Source organism: Sus scrofa, unplaced genomic scaffold, assembly GCF_000003025.6.
Source record: "Sus scrofa isolate TJ Tabasco breed Duroc unplaced genomic scaffold, Sscrofa11.1 Contig1914, whole genome shotgun sequence".
Taxonomy (NCBI): Eukaryota; Metazoa; Chordata; class Mammalia; order Artiodactyla; family Suidae; genus Sus; species Sus scrofa.
In genome coordinates this window covers 2269225-2294963 of record NW_018084979.1, presented here as the reverse complement: position 1 = coordinate 2294963, position 25739 = coordinate 2269225, and the positions used below count along the sequence as shown (strand labels likewise).

Sequence of the window (25739 nt, the reverse complement as noted above, 5' to 3'; positions counted from 1 at the left end):
AGGAGGGAGTATCCTGGGCAAGGGGAGCGGTGCGGGAAGGGCAAGAGTGGGGTAGACGTGATGCGCCCTCAGACAGTCTTGAGGGGAGGTGGCCTGGGAGGGCGGGGACTGGGCCAGCAAAGCCTCCGCTCTGGCAGAGGGGGGCGGCCTTTAGTGCACCTGCGGGAGGAGTGGCTGTGTGGTCGGGACAGATCTGTGTCGGAGAGTAGGAGAAGGAGCAGCTGGAAGATGTGGAGTGGAGCTGATAAAGAGATGGTCGGACAGGTGGACAGGTTTAAAGGGCACTTAGGGATCATCAGTGAATTCTTGTACTTTCTTCATTTTCACCATTTTTAGTCGAGGTATAATTGGCATACGATATTATGTGAGTTTCTCCTATCCCGTAAGGTGATTTGATATTTGTGTGTATCGTAGAAGGATCACCACAGTAAGTCCAGTTAATGGCCATTACTGTACATAGTTACAGAATGTTTTCTTCTCGTGATGAGAACTTCTAAGTTCTCTCTTAGCAGCTTCAAGTAACAATACAATATTTGCTATTATTTACTGTCGCCACCATACTGTGCGTCACATCACCAGTAAGCATTCGCACAGCCTTTCTCAATCTTTTTACCCTAGAGGAACCCTTAAAGTAATTTTCAGGTTTCGGAGAAGCCCTTGCATAAAAACTGCTGCATCTGTAACTCATGGTATATTTGTGTAATCAGTATGTCATTAAGAAAGTACTCCAATATAGTTGTCGGTGCTTTTGAGAAGAGAATTTCTCTGTCGATCTGAGTATTAGTTTGCTCAGGCTGCCATAACAAAGTACCCCAAACTGGGTGGTTTAATAAACAAGAGAAGTTTATCTTTTCACACTTCTCGAGGCTGGATTCTCAGTGTCAGCACGGTTGGTTTCTCCTGAGGCCTGTCCTTGGCTTGCAGAGGCATCTTCTGTGTCTTCATCCAGCCTTGCCTCCGTGTGTGTCTGTGCCCTCTCTTCTCTGTAAGGACACCGGTCGCACTGGGTTAGGACCACCCTGATGACCTTGTTTTAACTTAGTCCTCTTTAAAGACCCTCTCTCCAAATACGGTCGTGTTCTGAGGTACTAGGGCTTAGGACTGGAACATAGGAAGCTGGGTGTGCGGGTGCATAGCCCAGCCTGTAACAGCCGGTTACGTGGCCAGCTTGTCACCCTACTCTCCTTGTGGGTCCTTTCCTCACACAGGGTGTCAGCTCTGGTGCGAATCAGGAGTGCAGGTGGGATCTTCAGTTTTTCATTTTGTACACAATCTCCTACTTGATCTTTTTGCCTTATTCAGGAATGCCTGAAAGTCTTATCATAGATTTCTCCATTATGTAAGATGCTAACAAGATTTAGTGTATGTTACATGATATGTGTAGGGTAGTTTTGTTTCTACATTAAAACAGAAATGAAGTTTTAGTTAACATTTCTTATTTTAAAAAGCTCATGAGGAGTTCTCGTCATGGCGCAGAGGAAATGAATCCGACTAGGAACCATGAGGTTAAGGGTTCGATCCCTGGCCTCACTCAATGGGTAAAGGATCCAGCGTTGCCGTGAGCTGTGGTGTAGGTCGAAGATGCGGCTCGGATCTGGCGATGCTCTGGCTCTGATGTAGGCCAGCAGCTGTAGCTCCGATTGGACCCCTAGCCTGGGAACCTCCATATGCCGAGGTAGCGGCCCAAGAAATGGCAAAAAAAAAAAATCTTTTAAATAATTGGATCGAGGCAAACTTGAATTTAACTTTTATAAAGTTATGCTCACACTTGCTGGATATAAGTGAAGGTTGTAAATTGATTAGTTGTAAAAGCATGAAAATTTATTCTTCATGTTGACTAGTAAAGTGACTAAAATTAAAGCTACTAACATCATAAGCCAAAGCAATATGAAAAAAATATGACCTAAGACAAAATTTTATAAACCTGAGGACCATGATTAGACTTAAATATGCGCCTTACAGCTATAAAATCACAATAACAACATGTTTTTAAAAATCTTTTTTATAGGCCTGTATCCATAAAAAATATTATTTTCAAAACTAAAAATATGAGATAATATTTCTTGAGTGTTCAATTTATGCTTGTTTTTTGCCGAATCACATTCTCAGTTCTGAGCTGAACTGAGCACACAGATTTCATTTTCAGCTGAGATGTCCTCGCCCTTGATGCTGAATCAGCTCACTTACACACAGGGTAAGGAGGGTGAGGCTGCAGCACAGTGGGTGTTGCATTTCTATGAATGGAAGGATTTCCTTCCTTAAAGAAGTTGGGAGCTTATCTAGGGCAGTGCAGTAAGTCACACCTCCAAAGTGTGACTAGGCTGCAGCTCGCAAAGTTCTTTATTTTGACTAATGTCAAGTTCTCAGGCTGTGCAGACTCTCCCCCAGCCATACACCTGTGTTGAAAGGAGGAAAGATACTGTTTCGTTTTGTCCTGCTCTGTTTTCTGTAAGCCTTGAGGCTTGCCGATATCCTTTCTCACTTTTTTTTTTTTTTTTTTTTTTTTTGTCTTTTTGCCTTTTCTAGGGCCACTGTGCGGCATATGGAGGTTCCCGGGCTAGGGGTCCAATCAGAGCTGTAGCCGCCGGCCTACACCACAGCCACAGCAACATGGGATCCGAGCCGCGTCTGTGACCTACACCACAGCTCATGGCAACACCGGATCCCTAACCCACTGAGCAAGGCCAGGGATCGAACCCGCAACCTCATGGTTCCTAGTCAGATTCGTTAACCACTGCGCACGATGGGAACTCCTCACTTTCTTTTCTTTTCTTTTTTTTGGTCGTTTTGCCTTTTCTAGGGCCACTCCTGCAGCATGTGGATGTTCCCAGGCTAGGGGTCTAATTGGAGCTGTGGCCGCCAGCCAACACCACAGTCACAGCAACACCAGATCCGAGCCTCGTCTTCGACCTACAACACGGCTCACGGCAATGCCGGATCCTTCACCCACTGAGGGAGGCCAGGGATTGAACCGGCAACCCCATGGTTCCTAGTCAGATTTGTTAACCACTGTGCCATGATGGGAACTCCCCTTTCTCACTTTCAAGCACAAGAAGCAGTGGGAGCATTTCAAGATTTCCTTTTTGTTCCCTTTATTTTTTTGTTTTTTTGTTTTTTTCAGGGCTGCACCTATGGCACATGGAGGTTCCCAGGCTAGGGGTTGAATTGGACCTGCAGCTGCTGGCCTACACAATGCCAGATCCTTAACCCACTGAGCGAGGCTGGGGATGGAACCCACCTCCTCATGGATCCTGCTTGGGTTTGTTACTGCTGAGCCACAACGGGAACTCTTCCTGTTCCTGTTAAATTGAAATGCAATGCACATAGCATAAGAAGCATTATTTTCAAGTGTCTGGTCCCATGGTTTTAGGACATTTTCGGTGTTATACAGCCATCTCCAAACTCTTTACCTCTCCGTTTCTTCTTCCTCTGCCCAGGCAGCCCCTGTATTCCTCTCTGGGTGCTTCGTGTCACTTGGAGGATACAACGCAGGGCTTTCTGATCTTGCTTTTTTCACGTAGCATGTTTTCACTGTCTGTCCATGTAGTAGCACGTGCATCAATACATAATTCCTTTTTTTGGCTAATATCCATTGTATGATATACCACATTTTATTTATCCCTTTATCAGTCAGTGGACATTTGGGTTGTTTCTCTCCTTTTTGGCTACTGTGAATAATGCTGCTGTGAACATTCATTGCAGGTGTGTGTGGGGGCCAGCTGAATTGCAGAAAGCTCCTTGTCTGTCCTTGGTACACGTGTGCCAAATACAACATTTAATGAATAACAGGGTTCCACCAATTTGTTAGTATGTTTCTTTGAAGGAGTGGGAGGCACAGTTTCATACTAAATATAATAAACAATGTTGTTTTCAAGATTCTCTAATGTTGCAAAATTGCTTTTATGTTTACTTCCTTACATGTTACCTAAATTATTTCACATTCATACTCTTACTTCATTAAAGTTAAAACTTGTTGCTTTTAATATCCTTAAATTCTCATATCTAAGTGTACATTTATTTTAAATTATTCCTATTTATTTTTTACTTTTGGTAGGAGTCAGTTTATTTGTTTCTGGGGAAAGTGAGATTATTGTTTGGTTTTTCCTAGAGCGTCCCATACCCTTCGATTATATGATGTACGAACATCTTCAGAAGTGGGGGCCACGAAGGGAAGAAGTGAAATTTTTCCTTCGACATGAGGATTCCCCAACTGAGAGCAGCGAACAAGGTAGATAAGTGCTTTCCCCCATTTGCTAATTTTTGCCGTAAAAGTTAACTTAAGAAAAATAGGAATAGGATTTCCTATTGTGGTGCACCAGAAACAAATCCGACTAGTATCCGTGAAGATTCGAGTTTGATTCCTGGCCTCGCTCAGTGGGTTGGGGATCCGGCATTGCTGTGAGCTGTGGTATAGGTTGCAGACGCTGTTTGAATCCTTATGGCTGTGGCTGTGGTGTAGGCTGGCATCTGTAGTTCTGATTCAACCCCTAGCCAGGGAACCTCCATATGCCCACAGGTGTGGCCCTAAAAAGCAAAAACAGCAAAAAAGAAAAATAGGAATAAATATTAAAATTAATTATTCATGTAATTTCCCGCCTTCACTCACAAGTGGTGAGTAGAGTTGGCGTCTCACTTTTATTTGACCTCTGTTGTTGCAGTTTACAGCTGTTCCCACTGAGCGAAGGCCAGGGATCAAACTAGCATCCTCATGGATGCTAGTCTAGTTCTTAACCAGCTGAGCCACAACAGGAACTCCCTCCATTTGACTTTGAACCATGGGAATATACTACTTATTTTTGAATTAAAATTTAAACAGGAGTTCCCGTCGTGGCACAGTGGTTAACGAATCCGACTAGGAACCATGAGGTTGCGGGTTCGGTCCCTGCCCTTGCTCAGTGGGTTAACGATCCGGCGTTGCTGTGAGCTGTGGTGTAGGTTGCAGACGCGGCTCGGATCCTGCGTTGCTGTGGCTCTGGTGTAGGCCAGTGGCTACAGCTCCGATTCGACCCCTAGCCTGGGAACCTCCATATGCCGCGGGAGCGGCCCAAAGAAATAGCAAAAAGACAAAAAAATAAAAAACAAACAAAAAAAATTTAAACAGTATGATGCCACCATCACCCTAATTCCAAAACCAGACAGAGATACCACCAAAAAAGAAAACTATCGGCCAATATCATTGATGAATATAGATGCAAAAATTCTCAACAATATCTTAGCCAACCGAATCCAACAACATACCAAAAAAATTATACACCATGACCAGGTTGGGTTCATCCCAGGTTCACAAGGATGGTTCAACATACGCAAATCAATCAGCATCATACACCACATTAACAAAAAAAAAGTCAAAAATCATATGATCGTCTCAATAGATGCAGAAAAAGCATTTGACAAAGTCCAACATCCATTCATGATCAAGACCCTCGCCAAAGTGGGTATAGAGGGAACATTCCTGAATATAATCAAAGCCATTTATGATAAACCCACAGCAAATATAATACTCAATGGGGAAAAATTGAAAGCCTTCTCACTCAAATCTGGAACAAGACAGGGATGCCCACTCTCACCACTGCTCTTCAACATAGTTTTGGAAGTCCTGGCCACAGCATTAGACAAACAAAAGAAATAAAAGGCATCCATATAGTATGCAGATGACATGATACTATGCATAGAAAACCCTAAGGACTCAACCCCAAAACTACTTGAACTGATTCATAAATTCAGCAAAGTAGCAGGATATAAGATTAACATTCAGAAGTCAGTTGCATTTCTGTATACCAGCAATGAAATATTAGAAAAGGAATACAAAGATATAATACCTTTTAAAATTGCACCTCACAAAATCAAATACCTCGGAATACACCTGACCAAGGAGGTAAAGGACCTATATGCCGAGAACTATAAAACTTTAATCAAAGAAATCAAAGAAGATGTAAAGAAATGGAAAGATATTCCATGTTCCTGGATTGGGAAAATCAATATTGTAAAAATGGCCATACTACCCAAAGCAATCTACAGATTCAATGCAATCCCTATCAAATTACCCATGACATTTTTCACAGAACTAGAACAAACAATCCAAACATTTATATGGAACCACAAAAGACCCAGAATCGCCAAAGCAATCCTGAGAAACAAAAACCAAGCAGGAGGCATAACTCCCCCAGACTTCAAGAAATACTACAAAGCCACAGTCATCAAAACAGTGTGGTACTGGTATCAAAACAGACAGACAGACCAGTGGAACAGAATAGAGAATCCGGAAATAAACCCTGACACCTATGGTCAATTAATCTTTGACAAGGGAGGCAAGAACATAAAATGGGAAAAGGAAAGTCTATTCAGCAAGCATTGCTGCGAAACCTGGATAGCTGCATGCAAAGCAATGAAACTAGAACACACCCTCACACCATGCACAAAAATAAACTCCAAATGGCTGAAAGACTTAAATATACGACAGGACACCATCAAACTCCTAGAAGAAAACATAGGCAAAACACTCTCTGACATCAACATCATGAATATTTTCTCAGGTCAGTCCCCCAAAGCAATAGAAATTAGAGCAGAAATAAACCCATGGGACCTCATCAAACTGAAAAGCTTTTACACAGCAAAGGAAACCAAAAAGAAAACAAAAAGACAACTTACAGAATGGGAGAAAATAGTTTCAAATGATGCAGCCGACAAGGGCTTAATCTCTAAAATATATAAACAACTTATACAACCCAACAGCAAAAAAGCCAATCAATCAATGGAAAAATGGGCAAAAGACCTGAATAGACATTTCTCCAAAGAAGATATACAGATGGCCAACAAACACATGAAAAAATGCTCAACATCGCTGATTATAAGAGAAATGCAAATCAAAACTACCATGAGATATCACCTCACACCAGTCAGAATGGCCATCATTAATAAATCCACAAAGAACAAGTGCTGGAGGGGCTGTGGAGAAAAGGGAACCCTCCTGCACTGTTGGTCGGAAGGTAAACTGGTACAGCCACTATGGAGAACAGTTTGGAGATACCTTAGAAATCTATACATAGAACTTCCATATGACCCCGCAATCCCACTCTTGGGCATCTATCCGGACAAAACTCTACTTAAAAGAGACACGTGCACCCGCATGTTCATTGCAGCACTGTTCATAATAGCCAAGACATGGAAACAACCCAAATGTCCATCGACAGATGATTGGATTCGGAAGAGGTGGTATATATACACGATGGAATACTACTCAGCCATAAAAAAGGATGACATAATGCCATTTGCAGCAACATGGATGGAACTAGAGAATCTCATACTGAGTGAAATGAGCCAGAAAGACAAAGACAAACACCATATGATAGCACTCATAACTGGAATCTAATATCCAGCACAAATGAACATCTCCTCAGAAAAGAAAATCATGGACTTGGAGAAGAGACTTGTGGCTGCCTGGTGGGAGGGGGAGGGGGAGGGAGTGGGAGGGAGTGGGAGGGATCGGGAGCTTGGGCTTAACAGACACAACTTAGAATAGATTTACAAGGAGATCCTGCTGAATAGCATTGAGAACTATGTCTAGATACTCATGTTGCAACAGAAGAAAGGGTGGGGGAAAAATGTAATTGTAATGTATACATGTAAGGATAACCTGACCCCCTTGCTGTACAGTGGGAAAATAAAAAAAAATTATAAAAATAAAATAAAAATAAAAATAAAATTTAAACAGAATAGGAGTTCCCACAGTGGTGCTGCAATGGGTTAAGGATCCAGCGTTGCTACAGCTGTGGCATAGGTTGCAGGTGAGACTCAGATTCGATCCCTGGCCCAGGAACTTCCGTATGCTGCCGGTGTAGCCAAAAAAAGAAAAAAAAAAATTAAAATTTAAACAAAGTAATAAGGAAGTCTTTTTTTTTGGAAAGCATATGTACTGTACAGTTAAGGAAAAGACCCTTAAGTTGTTATTTTACATTGATTGTGGATTACTTACAGTATTTTAAAAAAAACAAACAACAGAAAGGACATCCTTTTGTAAAAAGAAGATTCCTTTATTTCAAGTTATCCCTCTCTCTGTATTTTTTATTAAGGGACCTTTTGCACCTAGAATGAACTGCTCTCGACTTTAAGAGCATCTTTCTGTAGCTATACACATTGTTAAAGTGCTGGGTTTTTTGCAGTGCCTCATTACTTCTGGTTTTTTTTTTTTTTCTTTTCTTTTCTTTTTTGGACACATCATGGCATATGGAAGTTCCAGGACAGGGATTGAATCCAAGCCATAGCTGTAAGCATCTGTGACCTATGCCACAGCTGCAGCAACACCACCAGATCCTTAGCCCACTATGCCACAGTGGGAACTCATACTTCTGGGTGTTTATTCCACTGGCTGCTGGTTGTCTAGAGTCAGGAGACAAAGGCTCTAGGTCTAATGCTTCATCTGCTTTTGCCTTAGAAAAGGGCCCTACCTCTCTGGACAAGCTCCTTCTGGGAAGGAGAGTTAGATTAGCTGGCAGTTCAGACACTTTTCTAGTGCTAAGTATTTAACTCTCTACCTGAGCTCTCCAAGTGCTTACACTCTGCCTTGCCTGGCTATACTTAAAAGCTTTATATTTTACTTTAATCACTAGTAAATGTATACATAACCCGTTAATGTCCCAAGATGGTGTAGGGAGGGGAGGAGGACTTGTTTTATTCTCATGCTGTAAAGTTTCACAGTGCTAGGGATCCTGGAGAGAACTGTCTAGAGTCATAAAGAAGGGAACAGCACTGACCTTGCCGTCGACCTTCATCGGCTCCCCACGCTGCTCGGTCTGGTGTGCTGACAGGGCAGGTACACATGAGAAGAGTGGGGAGAGCAGGGTGTTGAGCAGTGGGGTGTTGAGGGGCATCTGGTGTAGATGGGACCTTGAAGAGTGAGTAGGACCTGGGGGGAGAGTGCGGTGTCGCTGCATTTGAGACAGGGGAGCGGGACGGAGCACCATGAGGGGTGTGGCGACCCTGTCGTCGGAGGGTTGGACAGGATTGGAAGAGCCAGATTCGCCACCACGACTTCCATCACTCTTCAGAACTTCCAGCAAAGCCCCTCCTTCCCTTTCCCAGGCTCCACAGCTTGACTTTGATGGCCTTTGTAATAGGGCCCCACCCATCTCCTCAGCCTCACTGAAGACATTTCTCTCTTCCACCACCTTCTTTCTTGTATGTTCATCCCTACCCTGCCCTAACTCAGAATCCCTCCGCCTGCTGTAAAGCTCCAGCCTCTGCCCTTCTCCCTCTGTCTGTGCCTGTGCACAGTCCACCTCTGTCCCAGAGCAGAGGAGGTGGCAGCGGGTAGACTGGCTCACACGGGTGCCTTGTTCCCTCTTTTGCTTCTGTTCACTGAATTTCTTCTCCAGCTGAGCAGCCAGATTTGAAGAGCCGAAACTCATGTTTCCTCTCTGCTCCCCAGAGAGTTGAGGAAAGGCACTTGTCACTGATCACTGTTATTTAAAAGGGGTTACCTTTGGAGTTCCCACCATGGTGCAGTGGAAATGAATCCATCTAGTATCCATGAGGATTCAGGTTTGATCCCTGGCCTTGCACAGTGGGTTAAGGAGCCGGCATTGCCGTGAGCTGCGGTGTAGGTCACAGGCAAGGCTCAATCCCACGTTGTTGTGGCTCTGGTGTAGGCACAACCCCTAGCCTGGGAATTTCCATATGCTGCACTTGCAGCCCTGAAAAGCAAAGGCAAACAAACAAACAAAACACTAAGAATTTAATTTACCGTGTAAACTGATAGACACCATAGTCTAGGATGTGCGAATGTGCAGTTTCTGCTAACAGAAAACAGCTCTTGTGACATGGCTGTTGTGTCTCGTATGACCGTGTTCACATGCCTGCTTTGTCATTCCCATCTGCTTAGCCTCTTTTTTCATTATTGCGCCCCTAAGGGCCCTTCTGTGCATATTCTGTTCTTGTTTGCTGGGTCTTTCCCCAACAGATCTGTTTATGCACTCTGTAGCTTTGCTTTATACATAAAAAGAGTAAGATTTTTTAATCTCCCAAGGATTAGTCTTTGCTTCCTTGGGGGTAGTAAGTAATATCACTGTACTTCCATAATGTAATTTTTCTTCAAAATTTTTAAAGTTTCAGGAAAGAAATAGAAGGAAAAAGTTTTTGATGTTAGGTTCATGACCCTTTGAAGTTATGTGTTCTGGGTAATAAAGTAGGCTCTCAGGTGTGATAATTCTCAAAATAGCATCAGGTAGAAGCTGGAGAGGTTGGTGAAGTAGGAGCAGGCATTCCAGCATATCACAGACATTAATATTTATGACTTAAAATTCACCTGGTACAAAATTGTACCACACACTTTATTTTGTTTAAAAAATAATGACAGGACATAGGAAACATTTTCCAGTTTAAATTTGAAGACACTCCAAAATTTTTTGTCTTTTTAGGGCCGCACCTGCGGCATATGGAGGTTCCTAGGCTAGGGGTCTAATCAGAGTTGTAGCTGCCGGCCTATGCCAGAGCCACAGCAATGCCAGATCTGAGCCACGTTTGCGACCTACACCACAGCTCACGGCAACGCCTGATCCTCAACCCACTGAACAAGGCCAGGGATCGAACCTGCAACCTGATGGTTTCTAGTCAGATTCATTTCCACTGCGCCACGACAGGCACTCCAACACTCCTAAAATTAAAAAAAATTTATAGAACAAAGAATTCAGAGATGGTGTGCATTTCAATTTTAACCCTATTTGTGAAGATCAGTTTTGTGCACAAGTTTTTTTCATTCCTGGATATTATAACTTCTATTTTAGTCTCTTAAAATACAAAAGCTGGAGTTCCCGTGTGGCGCAGTGGTTAACGAATCCGACTAGGAACCATGAGGTTGCGGGTTCGGTCCTTGCCCTTGCTCAGTGGGTTAACGATCCGGCGTTGCCGTGAGCTGTGGTGTAGGTTGCAGACGCGGCTCAGATCTGGCCTTGCTGTGGCTGTGGTGTAGGCCGGTGGCTGCAGCTCCGATTCAACCCCTGGCCTGGGAACCTCCATATGCCGCTGGAGCGGCCCAAGAAATAGCAACAGCAACAACAACAACAAAAAAAAGACAAAAGACAAAAAAAAAAAATACAAAAGCTTTAATTTGTTCATATATAGAAATCCTGTGAAAGATCATAAAGAGAAATTAGGGAAATAATCCCATTTACCATCACATCAAAAAGAATAAAATACCTAGGACTAAACCTACGTAAAGAGACAGAAAACCTGTACCCTGAAAACTATAAGATGCCGATGAAAGAAATCAAAGATGACTCAAACAGATGGAAAGAAATACACCATGCTCTTGGTTTGGAAGAATCAAATATTGTCAAAATGACTACACTACACAAGACAGTCTATAGATTCAGTGCAATCCCTATCAAATTACCAATGGCATTTTTCACAGAAGCAGAACAAAAATTTTTTAAATTTGTAGGAAACACAAAAGACCCCAAATAGCCAAAGCAATCCTGAGAAAGAAAAATGGAGCTGGAGGAATCAGTCCCCCTGACTTCAGACTATACTACAGAGCTACAGTCATCAAAACAAACTGCATGGTACTGGCACAAAACTAGAAATAGATCAGTGGAACAGGATAGAAAGCCCAGAAATCAGCCTACGCTCCCATGGTCAAACAGTCTACAGCGAAGTAGGGAAGAGTATATATGTAAACAAAACTATAATTTGAGGAGTTCCTATTGTGGCCCGGTGGAAACAAACCCAACTAGTATGCATGAGGATGCAGGTTCCATCCCCGGCCTTGCTGAATGGGTTAAGGATCTGGCATTGCCGTGAGCTGCAGTTTAGGTTGCAGATGCAGCTCAGATCCAGCATTACTGTGGCTGTGGTATAGGCCGGCAGCTGCAGTTGGGTTTGTTACTGCTAGCCTGGGAACTTCCGTATGCCACAAGTGTGGCCCTAAAAAAAAAAAAAAAAAGCAAAAAGCTATAATTCGAAAAGACGTGCACTCCTATGTTCCTAGCAGCACTATTCAAAAATAGCCAAGACACGGAACCAACCTAAATGTCCATCAACAGAGGAATGGATTAAGAAGACGTGGTACAGGGAGTTCCCTTCGTGGCTCAGCAGTAACAAACCCAGCTAGGATCTATGAGGAGGCTGGTTCAATCTCTGGCCTCTCTCAGTGGGTTAAGGATCCAGCGTTGCTGTGAGCTATGGTATAGGTTGCAGACAAGGCTCGGATCTGGCGTTACTGTGACTGTGGTGTAGGCCAGCAGCTGTAGCTCCACTTCGACCCCTAGCCTGGGAACTTCCATATGCCATGAGTGCAGCCCTAAAGAAGCAAAAAAAAGATGTGGTGTATATACACACGATGAAATATTACTCAGCTATAAAAAATAAAATAATGCCATTTGCCACAACATGGACGGACCTAGAGATTATCATACTGAGTGAAACATAAATTCCACTTAGATGTGGAATTTAAACAAAGAATAGAAATGAACTTACTGGAGTTCCCGTCGTGGCGCAGTGGTTAACGAATCCGACTAGGAATCATGGGGTTGCGGGTTCAGTCCCTGCCCTTGCTCAGTGGGTTGACGATCCGGCGTTGCCATGAGCTGTGGTGTAGGTTGCAGACGCGGCTCGGATCCTGGGTTGCTGTGGCTCTGGCGTAGGCCGGTGGCTACAGCTCCGATTCAACCCCTAGCCTGGGAACCTCCATATGCCGGGGGAGCGGCCCAGGAAATAGCAACAAAAACAACAAAAGACAAGGGACAAAAGGAAAGAAAAGAAAAAAAAAAAAAAAAAAGAAATGAACTTACTTGTAGAACAGAAACAGACTCAGAGACTTTGAAAACAAACTCACAGTTACCAAAGGGGACAGGTGGTGGGAGGTGGGAGGGGTGGACGGGGTTTGGGTTTGGCATATGCACATTGAGGTACATGGAATGATTGGCCAATGGGTTCCTGCTGTATAGACCTCTGTGTTATATAGCAGGTCCCCATTGGCCAATCATCAGCCAGGATTCTGTGATAATCTGTGTGGGAAGAGTCTGAAAGGGAACGTAATGTGTGTACATGTATCACTAACTCAGTTTGTTGTCCAGCAGAAATGATGACAACCTTGTAAATCAACTGTATTTCAGTAAAGCTTCACAATGGAAAAAAATAACGGCCTTAATTTTTTTTTTTTTTTTTTTGTCTTTTTAGGGCCACACCCATGGCATATGGAAGTTTCCAGGCTAGGGGTCAAGTCAGAGCAACAGCTGCTGGCCTACACCACAGCAACTCGGGATCCGAGCTGCATCTGCAACCTCTGCCACAGCTCACAACAAGGCCAGATCCTCAGCCCACTGAGTGAGGTCGGGGATCAAACCCTCGTCCTCATGGGAGCCAGTCAGATTCATTATTGCTGAGCCATGACGGGAACGCCAAGTTAATTGTGGTAAAGTACGCACAATGTAAAATTTACCACTTTGACTATTTTTAAGTGTTAGAAACTTTTTGCTATAAGTCAATTTTAAAATTCTGAAAAAGAATATTAGAAGATTTTGTTTAAACAACTATGTATAAAGATTGATTATAAAACATTTTTTCAGCTGTACTGATTTTTGAGTTGTTTGACCTTGTATTTTATACTCGTGTTCAATAAATATTTGAATAAGTGAAGAAATGATAGAATTTTATTTTTGGAGGTTTTTTTTTGTTTGTTTTTTCTTTTTGGTAAATTTGACCCTTTCATTCCTCTAGGTGGCCGTCAGACCCAAGAGCAAAGAACTCAGAGAAATGTAATAAATGTACCTGGAGAAAAACGGGCTGAAAATGGGGTAAGAGTTGAGTTAAATTGAAAATTTTTCATTGCTTTTCATAGGTACTGCTGAGTTTGGGTTATAATTTATTTTTAAATAATTATTTTTGGAGGGTAGCGTTAATCTAAACCCGTTAAACAGCAAGGTATTTACCAGCAAAATAAATTTATTGGGAACAGCAAACTGCAGTTCAGGACAGACAGCTATGTCCAGCCACAGGCACGTCCACTAAAACAGGAGGAAACGCTTATAGAGAAGGGGAAGTTGGGAGGGGCTGTTACAAACAAAACGTGTGTGGAGGAAACTGGGAGCTGGGGGGCTCTTCCCTGACCAAGTTGTTGCCGGGCCAGGTGGAGCTTGCTCGTGCTGCTGCTGGGTGGGGGCTGTTACTGCCTGCGGGGATCTGCACCCACTCGTGTCCAAGTGTCCAGTGGTTCGTGTGTTGTGGCCTCCTGACTCCACTTTACTGAGGTTTCCCTTTATTTTCCCTGTAGAAGCGGTCCTTTCTGTTGACTATTGCAAACATTTTTATGAAGGTGTGAGGGCCATCACTGAGTGGTAACGGTCTTAGCAGTCCCCACTGCGGCCGCGCACTGGACGCTCTCAGGCAGAGCAGTGCGCCCCACGCCCTTTCCCGATGCTGCTCACGGCATGTCCTGGAGCAGCAGTGGTGCACCTCTCTGCTCGTGACAGTGGCCTGTCCCCAGAGAGCACATGGTCTCATTTGTAGACTGAGAGATAGGCAGGCAGATTTACGTTGCATCTTCAGTGTCTTAATCCTTCTGTCAGGTCCGAAAGACAAGGTGGCTGGGGGGTTAAGTCTTCGCAGCTGTCTCCAGGAGCGGGGATTTCTTTTATCCTGCGGGGTAGAGTTGGAGAAGAGGCCTAACGGCAATTATAGGGGAGGAAGTTTGTCTACCTGGAAGGGCTCTTCTTAAGAAATGTTGGTGCGTGTTCAAAGAATGAGCAGAAGTGAAGACTGAGAGAAGAACGAACAGTGAGAGAAATTTTCACCATGATCTTTTCTAGGAATTTTAGTAGTAACGTTTCCAAGTGACTTTAAGGTTAGAGATTTTGTTTCTCCTTCTAGCTCTGCCGCTAGCTAGCTAGAGATCCCTGGGCCGTTGACCTCCGCGTGCGGTGCTCGGCACAGCCTCAGCGTGGTAAACATCACAGATCTGGAGCACGGAGGCCCGTGTTCAGACACTGACTTCTGAACTTTCTCACTAGCTAAGTTGGAGCAAATTACTTTGCCTCTGTGCCTTCGAACTTACTATTATTGAGTTGGGGTTTTATTTCTTTTCTTGGCCACCATCGTGACTTTGAGTGATATACCTACATACCTCTTTCTTTGTATGATCAACTTTAAACCAGAGCTCTGGGCCTCCCTCCTTGTAAGATGAGGGTGTTAGCACTCCTTTCCTTTCCTCCATCTCCCCTTCCCTCCCGCCTGTCCGGTTTTTTTTGTTTGTTTTTTTTTCCCAGCTGCACCCAAGGTACACGGAAGTTCCTGGGCTAAGGAATCAAACTCCTGCCTCAGCAGCCCCCTGAGCCAGTGCAGAGACAATGCTGAATCCTTAACCTGCTGCATCACAAGGAAACCCCTCAGCTGTCCTTTCAGTACAGTGGTGACAATAAAAGTCTAATTAAGACTTTTATACTTTGTGTATACATTGGTTATAAAGTTGAAAACCATGAGTTCCCTGGTGGCCTAGCAGTTAAGGACTCAGTATTGTCACTACTGTGGCTCAGGTTCAGTCCCTGGTGCAGGGACTTCTGCATGCTGTGGGCACAGCCAAAAAGCAAAAGGATAAAGTTAAAAATCATTTAATACTGTTTATTTTCGACTTGCAGATATTGTCCACTGCAGAGCGAAGTGATGTCCTATATCTTATTTTCTTCTCCTGGGTTCTGATGTCCCAATCATGTGTCACTCAGACAGAGCTATTCCTGGTGCCAAGATCACATATTCTCCTTGCTTATCATCCAGTTTCTAAGGATCATTCCACAAACCCTCTTCTTACTCCTGCCTTCTGACATACTTGTCCACTCCAGATATAGAGCCTCTGGAGGAGTTCTGCGAGGCGTATGTTCTTCAGAAAGTCTTAGGAAATGAAGGCCCAGGCCCCACTGGCAGAACTTTTGATTTACCAAATCTGGACTCGGCCTGGAAAACTCCCTGAACAAGTCCATTGCCCCACCAGGTTTGGGGACCTCCAGGTTACTTGTCCCCAGTGTCGTAAGCATTCAGAACTTCCTTGTCCCGCAGAATGTTGACGATCCTTTTCCTGTGACCTGAGCTTCAGGAAGGTGAACTGACTGCATGGAGTAGGCCGTGTGTATTGAGCTGGGTGTGTGCTGAGGGACAAGACTCAGAGGAGTCCAAGGATGCAGTAAAGCGCGTCTAGGTACTATGAGGGGATCGGTCTGAGATCTTTTCCAGGATGAAGTTCTTGCTTGTTAACATGCGGGTAATGTTTACATTTCATGAACAACAAAACTGAAACCCAAAACCGAAATTAAAAATGTGTGTGTAGCCTTTATTGAGCTTGTGATCAGAGGAAGGTAGAGGGCTGGTCTAGAGGTCTGACTCTTGCTGGAAGCATGGCATCAAAGCCGGTACTGTATTTGATGGCACACCCACCTGCCTTTTAAGCCTAATGATAGGTTGCCTTCGAAATGCACTTTGTTGTCCACCAAGCACTTTTAAAGCTAACGAGATGTTAAAAATAACCTTCTCCAAAAGTGTGTTGTGGACACCCTGCGTGCAGAATAATGGCACACCGAACTGTCTCCCTTGTGGGCCACAGCAGCTAGGAGCGGACCAAGCGGCGTGTGGGTTGGAAGCGAAGGACAGGGTGCTGAACTTGGGTGATTCACGCTCGCCAGTAGCTGCTGGGGCAGGAAGCTTGGGGAAGTTACGCTCTCCAAAAGTTGCAGGTCACGAAGTCAGGTTGTCTAAGGTGTAAGGGCCCAGGTCCCACTGGCAGAACTTTGGATTCAGTGAGTCTGGGGGTGGGTCTGGAGAGATCCCTCCATGAATCTATTGCCCCACCAGGTTTGGGGACCTCCAGGTTACATGTCCACACTGTCATAAGCATTTAGAACTTACTTATCCGACAGAATGTTGGAGATCTGGTTTAGCTTTATGGCGTAAAGGTAAATTGACTTATTCTCAGTGTGTGTGCCTGTGTGAGGGGTCCCAGCACCATCCCTGTGTCAGTGATTTGCCGCAGGACTCACAAGACTCAGCAGAGGGCCGTCTTCACGGCTGTGATTTAGTCCAGCGCAGGATTCAGGCATGTGCGGTGATGGCTGGGGACACAGGCACAGGCTCCCCAGTGGAGTCACACAGGCCACACTTAATGCTCCCACAGCTACTTGTGACAGCCTGTGTGAAACGTCGTCGACCAGGAAAGCTTGTTGGGGCCCCCAGTGCTGGGGTTTTTCACTGGGAGCTGCTCGTGTATGTAGCCTCTATCTAGCAGGCCCCAAAGCTCTCAGAAGGAAAGTGGGTATTTACTTAGGTGTCCTGAAAGTACTTTTTTGTTTTCTCAGCCAGTCGTGCTAAAATCTGAGTCGATTTCTGCTTTGTTCTTGTACATCCACTAAGTTGCCAAGGCCAATAGATCCTGCCGCCACCCCACCCTCATTCTTCTAAGAGCTTTATAGTTTTAGCTCTTACATTGCAGTCTACAGTCCATTCTGAGTTAATTTTTTTACTCCTTTGTGTGTGAACACCTAGTTATCTCAGTACCATTCAGTGAAAGACTGTTGTTCCCCCCATTGGATTGTCTTGGCACCTTTGTCGAATCAATTGACGGTAGATGTGAGTGTTTATTTCTGGAGGCAAGTATTCCTGGTATGGTCACTTGGTCTTCTTTATATGGTACCCGGGATTCAGCTGTGACTGTCATCTCCCAGCTCCGGTAACATTTCAGTTGCCTGGTGAATAAACTTGTTGGGAGAGAGGCAGTCACCCAGAGTTGGAAAGGAGGTCTAGCATTTTACTCTTTTTAAAATGTCTGTCACGCAGTCTGCTGTATTTTAGGTGCCTTACTTTTCACCCCCCTTTCCAGAGTTGCAATTTTGCCAATTCCTGAACCTTTTGAAGCTCGTGATGTGACTTGGCTGTTTATGCAGTTTGAACTCTTCTGTCCTGAGGTTTGTCTCAGCTGCACTAAGTTGGTTACCCTCATCCATTCTCTAGCTTCCAGACGTTTTCATTGTCTCCATTCCTCGTAGCCTGTGGTTGTTGTGGTTTTATATTATCTGATGTCAGAAATCCCTTTCCTGTCATTTAGTGGTTTTGAGATTTAATGAAATTAAGAGTCAATAATTCTGTTTTGAGCAGAACTAGGTGTGCATTTCTTTTAATTACTCCTGTTGGGTTTTTGTTTGTTTTTGTTGTCTAGGGCTGCACTCACAGCATATGGAAGTTCCCAGGCTAGGACTTGAATTGGAGCTGCAGCTGCCAGCCTATGCCACAGCCACAGCCACACCAAATCTGACCTGTAACTGCGACCTATACAGCAGTTTGTGGCTACGCCGGATTCTTAACCCACGTAATGAGGCCGGGGAGCGAACCCTCATCCTCAGGGATACCAGTCGGGTTCATTACCACTGAGCCACAGCAGGAACTCCTCCTGTTGGGATTTGTTGAATTTAGTGATTTTGAGGATTGGCATCTATTAATCTATCTGGAAAGTTCTCTCTACAGGTGTTTCTTCTTCCACATTCTTTCTTTTTTCTTCTTTTGGAAATTTGATTAGACATACGTCATATCTTTCACTTTATTCTTTTTTTTTTTTTTGCTTTTTAGAGCCGCACCTGTGGCACATGGAAGTTCCCAGGCTAGGGGTCAAATTGGAGCTGCAGCTTCCTGCCTACGCCACAGCGGCAGCAACACAGGATCCAAACCACCTGTACGACCTACACCACAGCTCACGACAGCACTGGATCCCCAACCCAGTGAGCGAGGCCAGGGACCGACCCCGCATCTTCATGGATACTAGTCGCATTCGTTTTCGCCACGCCGCATTGGGAACTCCCTCTTTCATTTTATTCCTAACTTTTTTTTTTTTTGGTCTTTTGTTGTTGCTATTTCTTGGGCCGCTCCCGAGGCATATGGAGGTTCCCAGGCTAGGGGTTGAATCGGAGCTATAGCCACCGGCCTACGCCAGAGCCACAGCAACGTGGGATCCGAGCCACGTCTGCAACCTACACCACAGCTCACGGCAACGCCAGATCGTGAACCCACTGAGCAAGGGCAGGGATCGAACCCGCAACCTCATGGTTCCTAGTCGGATTCGTTAACCACTGCGCCACGACGGGAACTCCCCTAACTTCTCATTCATATTTTCACTTTCCTTGTCTCTTTGTACTGTGTTCTGGATAATTTCTTAAGATACATCTTTCAGTTAATAAATTCTGTCTTGGATGTTAGTACATAATATGCTTTTTTCCCTTTTCTTTCTTTCCTTTTTTTGGCTGTGACCATGGCATATGGGAGTTCCCCAGCCAGGGATTGAACCTGTGCTACAGTTATGCCATGCGCCACAGCTACAGCAACGCAGCATCCTTAACCCACTGTGCCACACAGAAACTTCCATAATGTGCTTTTAATATTATTTGTTATGAAAAGACAAAGTACAGTCTGGGAGAAAACACTTGCAAATCCTATACCTGACAAAGGGCTGTATGGAGAATAATAAAGAACTCTCAGATCTCATTAAGAATAAATAACCAGGGAGTTCCTGTTGTGGCACAGCAGAAACAAATCTGACTAGTATCCATGAGGATGCGGGTTCAACCCTGATCTCGCATCGGGGATCCCATGTTGCAGTGGCTGTGGCATAGGCTGGCAGCTATAGCTTCAATTTGACCCCTAGCCTGGGAACTACCATATGCCATGGGTGTGGCCCTAAAAAGACCAAAAATAAAAAATAAAATAACCCAATTTTAGAAAAAACAGGCAAAACATGGAACAGATACTTCACTAAGGAAGGTATGTGAATGTCACTTAAGCACGTGTAAACATACCTCACACCGCTAGTTTTCAGGGAAATACAAATTAAAGCCACAGTGAGACACCAGCACACACCTATTAGAATGTCTAAAACTGAAAAGGCTGGTGATAGCAAGTACTGGCACATGTGCAGAGAGCCTGGGACCCTTACACACGGCTGCTGAGAAGGGAAAATGTTGAAGTCTGGAACCCTCTTAGACAGTTGCTGTGAAACTTGAACATAAATATGTTGTACAGTCCAGAAATTCTCCTCCTAGGTATCTGTGCAGGAGAAGGGAAAGCAGATGTCCATGTAAACTTGTAGGTGAATGTTCGCAGCAGTTTGCTGTGTGGCAGCCAAAAATCTAGGAAAAACCCTAATGTCTGTTAACAGGCGAATAGACAGAAATACTGGTATATCCACACAATGGAATGAGCCCCTGATGCATGCTGCAACATAGATGAATCTCAGAATCATTAGGCCGAAAGAAAGAAGTCAGACGAAAGAGTACACACTATGATTCTATTTATATAATATTCTAGAAGACATAAACTAAGCTCTCATAACCGAAGGTAGATGGGGGGCTGCCTGTGGACCTGGCAGCTGGGAGTGGGTATGGGAGGTATGAGAAGGGATTAGAAAGGGACTCAAGGAAATTTTGAGGGTGATGGTTCTGTCCATTTTCTTGATTGTGGTGACGGTTTCAAATTGTACACTTTGGATATGTACAGTTTATGTCAACTACAACAAAATGGTTTTGAGAATTAAAAGTTTTCAATTCCAGGAGTTCCCATTGTGGCTCAGTGAGTTAAGAACCCAACATAGTGTCCATGAGGATGCAGGTTTGATCCCTGGCCTTGCTCCGTGGGTTAAGGAACCGATGTTGCCACAAGCTGTGGCGTTAAGTCATGGATGTGTCTCGGATCCAGTGTGGCTGTGGCTGTGCGTAGGCTGACGGCTGCAGCTCCGATTTGACCCCTAGCCTGGAAACTTCCATATGCCATGGTCTCAGTCATGGGTACAGCGTAAAAAGAAAAAAAAGGAAAGGAAAGGGGAAAAAAGGTTTCAATTCTGGAGGTTGGTTGGTTCTTTTCTACCTCTTTTTTGTTATTCTTTGTTCATATTTTAAGCTTCTCTTAGTTCATTAAACATAGTTATTATATATTCTGCAACAATAATTTCAGTATCTGCATATGTCACTTCTCCTGGCTTTAAGTCATGGTACCATGATCTTTGTGTGCTTTGATTTTTCACAATGAGCTGCTCGTTTTCCTTGGAAGTTGGCCTGTGAGCATTTTTGAGGTCCTCGTGAAGGTGGCATTTTCCCGAGAGGTAGCATTTGCCTTGGTCAGTAACTGGGCATGCAGCTAGACTTGCTCTGTGGTCCCCTTTGTGGGCCTCAAAGCTTACACGAGGGCTCGCTAGTGTTTACAGATTCTTAGAGGAGTTGTCCCCTTCCACTCAGACCCTGATGAAGAAAGGCGGGTTTCCCCTGCCCCCATCTGCGGGTTTGGGGTATATTTCTCATGCACTCTCACACCGATTTGGGGTCTTGGGTGTATGTGGGCATCTCCTGTTGGACTCGCCACCAGGGGCTGGTCCTCGTCCTTCTCTCTTTATCCAAAGTGTGTGTATTGGGATGGTTTCCCACTCATCTTGATTCACGGTGCTTGTAGCGCTGCTTCCATCTGAAGGAGCATCCTCTGCAGGCCTCTTCCTCCTGCCGGCTGGCAGAGGGCAGTGGCGCGGCCGGCACACAGAGCCACTGCTGGCGCACGGCTGTAGGCAGTTAATTTTAGAGCATCCTGGACATTCCACATCCAGGGCTCTGCACCAGCGCTGCTTCCACTGTTCCCTCTTCTCCCCTGGAGAGGGATGAAGGAGACCCTATGCGAGAGGCTTGTTCTTGTGGTGAGGTTTTCCCCCCTGGAAAATCATCTTTTTTAATGCCAGGCTCTAGCAGGCAATTCTCCAGGTGGGCACAAGCCAGCTTTGATATTTCCTCAATGCCCAGAGCTTCTGGTGTCTTTTAATTTTGGCCCCTGTAACATCCTTCTTGTTTTGTCAGCTTGGTGTTGCTTTTAAAAATGGGTGGTTGGGGGAGTTCCCGTCGTGGCACAGTGGTTAACGAATCTGACTGGGAACCATGAGGTTGCGGGTTCGGTCCCTGCCCTTGCTCAGTGGGTTGGGGATCTGGCGTTGCCTTGACCTGTGGTGTAGGTCACAGATGCGGCTCAGATCCCGCGTTGCTGTGGCTCTGGTGTAGGCTGGCAGCTGCAGCTCCAATTGGACCCCTAGCCTAGGAACCTCCCATATACCTCAGGAGCGGCCCAAGAAATGGAAAAAAGACCAAAAAATAAATAAAAATGGGTGGTTGGGATTTATCTTGCCTTTTAGATGTTGCTGTCAGGAGTGTTTTGCGGGTCTCATTGTCAGAGCAGGGCACTTACCACAGCGTCCAGCTCGTAGTGCTCCTGTGGCATGGGGATGGTTTCCCTTACTGGTGTTTATGTTTATGCTTTTCTGTAGTCCTGTTCTCCTGCTGGTCTTTCTAGCCCTGACTGCTCCTGGGCTATTGCTTTGTGTATAAATGTGGTTAATCCAAACTGGATTGATATGAGTGAATTTTATTTTTTTATTTTTTATTTTTATTTATTTATTGCTTTTCAGAGTCACACCCATGGCATATGGAAGTTCCCAGGCCAGGGGTCAAATCAGAGCTATAGCTGCCAGCCTACACCACAGGCACAGCCGCAGCAGCATGGGATCCGAGCCTCATCTGCGACTTAGACCACAGCTCATGGCAACATTGGATCCTTAACCCACTGAGCGGGACCAGGGATCGAACCCAAATCCTCATGGATACTAGTTGGATTTGTTTCTGCTGAGCCATGACAGGAACTCCCAATATGGGTGAATTTTAATCATAAGAGTAATTCACACTGATAGGAAGAGGTAGCATATTATAGTGTTCTTGCAGGGTGTGGGAGCCAGAATATGTTTTGGAAGTCTAATTGCCTCTTATTAATTTGTGAGACTTAGTAATTGTTAGAATGTGAAATATACCAGCTCAGGATATAATGAGATGTTAGACAGGTTCAACTTTAATGAACATTTTATGTGATAAAAGTAAACCTAGGAGTTCCTGTTGTGGCGCAGCGGAAATGAATCTGACTAGGAGCCATGAGGTTGCGGGTTCAATCCCTGGCCTCGCTCAGTGAGTTCAGGATCCGGTGTTGCCGTGAGCTGTGGTGTAGGTCACAGACGCGGCTCAGATCTGACCTTGCTGTGGCTGTGGTGTAGGCCGGTGGCTGCAGCTCTAATTAGACCCTTAGCCTGGGAACCGCCGTATGACTTGGGGGTGGCCCTAAAAAAGACAAAAGGCAAAACAAAACAAAAACAAACAAAAAAACCTACCAAAAACCTGGATGTTTCTAATGTCCCTTGATATTATTATCCCTCCTTTTGGTTTGCTGAATAAGTGAGAACACTATCTCCAGGTGGGAGTAATATTGGCCATCTGGTCTAATTCTTTTTTCTTTCTCACCTTTTTTCTTTTTAGGGCCGCACCCACAGCATATGGACATTCCTGGGCTGGGGTCACATTGGAGCTGCAGCTGCTGTCAACCTACACCACAGCCACAGGAACGCCAGATCCGAGCCACATCTGCAACCTACGCTACAGCTTTCAGAAGTGCCAGATCCTGAAACCACTGAGTGAGGCCAGGGATCGAACCTACATGAATACCAGTTGGGTTCTTAACTCGCTGGGCCACAGTGGGACTCCCCTGTCTTACTTTCTTATTGAGAAATTAATAAACAGAAGAATATGTAAAACACATACAGTTTAAAGAATCGTAAGCAGACACTCAGGTGTCTTACCACTCAGGCTCGGAAGTTCTTTATTCTGAGTTCTACTCAGTTCACTTATTTTTATTGAAATGTAGTTATTTACAATGTTGTGTTGGTTTCTGGTGTAGAGAAAGGTGATTCAGTTATGCATATATATGCATTCTTTTTCATATTCTTTTCCGTTATAGATTATTACACGATACTGAATATAGTTCCCTGTTTCCAATTTATTTTTATTTTAGCTAGACCAAAGACATTATAAATGCAAGGTGTTTGGTGGTGGCTACTCGAAGTCTACCTCAGATTTCACAGAGAAAGAAGGGGTGTTTCTGGAGAGAGGTGTGTAAGCAGGTAAACCACAACACAGTGTCAGGAGTGTGGTGAGAGGAGGACAAGGCACCAGAGTAGCAGGAGGGGACGGGGGTTGGGGACCAGAGGCTTCCACAGAGACAGGGAAGGAGATGCAGGGCTGTGCGGTGGCAGAGAGTTGTGGACGTGCTGTGGACAACCGGGCGAGGGCGAGGGCGGGGGGCTGGAGCACTGGCTCTGCTCTGGGAGGAGGCCAAGTAAGAGAAAGGCAGGATCAGCTGTGCTTCAGAAGATCCCTGGGTGCTGGTGTGTGAGTTGTACGTCTGGGTGTAGGGGCAGGAGTGAGGCTGGAGGCAGGGAGCCTTGTGAGGCTTTGCTGGCTGCACCTGGCAGTGGAGTCACAGCTACGTGAATCCCAGAGAGACTTATTTTCAAAGGCAATATTTGAAAATAAAAATTTCAAGGTTATAGAGCTATAAGCTCAAAAAGCATCCTATTATTTATAAACGGCAACTTAAAGGAAATGTCACTTGAGATGCTGGTGTAAACAAGAGGAGTTGTTGGCTGACAGGGCGGCCTTTCTTTAAAGAAAACCTGCAAAAGAAACATTTGAGAACAATATTACCTACAAGAAAAGAAATTCCTTGAAAATCATCTTTCAAGAAAATGAGGAGGAGTTCCTGTTGTGGCTCAGCCATTAACGAACCTGACTAGTATCCATGAGGACACGGGTTTGATCCCTGGCCTTGCTCAATGGGTTAAGGATCTGGTATTGCTGTGAGCTGTGGTATAGGTTGCAGACTCGGCTTGGATCCAGCATTGCTGTGGCTGTGGTGTAGGCCTGCAGCTACAGCTCTGATTCTACCCCTAGCCTGGGAACTTAAATATGCTGTGGGTACAGTCCTAAAAAGAAAAAAGAAAAAAAAAAAAAAGAAAGATCCTGAGTGTCCAAACAGTTGTGTAAGCAGTTCCTTAGACACGCAGGGACACCTTCAGGAAGCGGGTGGCATTGCTGCTTGATCTTGAAGGATAGGAAGAATTTAGGAGGTGGGGGGAGGCATTGTGGATAGAAGGGGGAATGAGAGCAAAAGCAGGGTGGTGGGAAAGTGTTGCTTCTGGAAGGGAGAGGCAGGCAAGGATGTGAGAGAGACCAAGAGTGCTGAGCACCAGCTCCTGTCGCGGCAGGTAGCCTCAAGTCAGAGATGGCTCTGGAGCCGTTCATGCAAGTTGGGAGTTTAGGGAGGAAGCCTGGGGTGGAAAGAAACAAGGTTTCAGACAGGTGGCATATAAATAACGTGAATTTGGTGGTAGGAACCCTGGACCTGAGCTCCTTTGGGAGCAGCCAGGGTGGGTGGCTAGGCTCACAGTGGGTAAGGGTGTTCTTCACATAAACTGAACACGAAAGAAACTTCAAAGCTTAGGGAATTTTTTTCCCAAATAATATTACAGTGATGCTAAGAACTTACCTGTTATAACCAAAGATGAAGTTATTTGAGTATTAAAATCACATACCAGATCAGTGAAACTAGAACGTACTCTCACACCATACACAAAAATAAACTCACAGTGCCTTAAAGACTTAAACATAAGACATGACATCATAAAACTCCTAGAGGAGAACACAGGCCAAACATTCTCAGACATCAACTGTACAAATAGTTTTTTAGTCTCCCAAGGCAGTAGAAATAACATAAATAAGTAAATGGAACCTAACCAAACTCACAAGCTTTTTGCACAGCAAAGGAAACCATAAGCAAAAAAATGAAAAGACAGCCTGAAGAAAGGAAGAAAATGGTTGCAA

The 25739-nt window shown here is 44.7% G+C and overlaps 1 protein-coding gene across 6 annotated transcripts in view; it reads left to right on the top strand.

Annotated features, from left to right (window-relative positions):
* Nucleotides 1-25739, top strand: part of PPP1R13B (protein phosphatase 1 regulatory subunit 13B) — a 93849-nt gene that overhangs the window by 36587 nt on the left and 31523 nt on the right. For all 6 annotated transcript variants that reach the window (XR_002341078.1, XR_002341075.1, XR_002341077.1 and 3 more), the window contains exons 3-4: nucleotides 4109-4228; nucleotides 13711-13787. Coding sequence is in view for 2 of the 6 variants with exons in the window: in XM_021081531.1 (XP_020937190.1) it covers nucleotides 4109-4228; nucleotides 13711-13787 (197 nt within the window). In the remaining 4 variants the exon portion in view is untranslated. The remainder of the gene's footprint in view (nucleotides 1-4108; nucleotides 4229-13710; nucleotides 13788-25739) is intronic.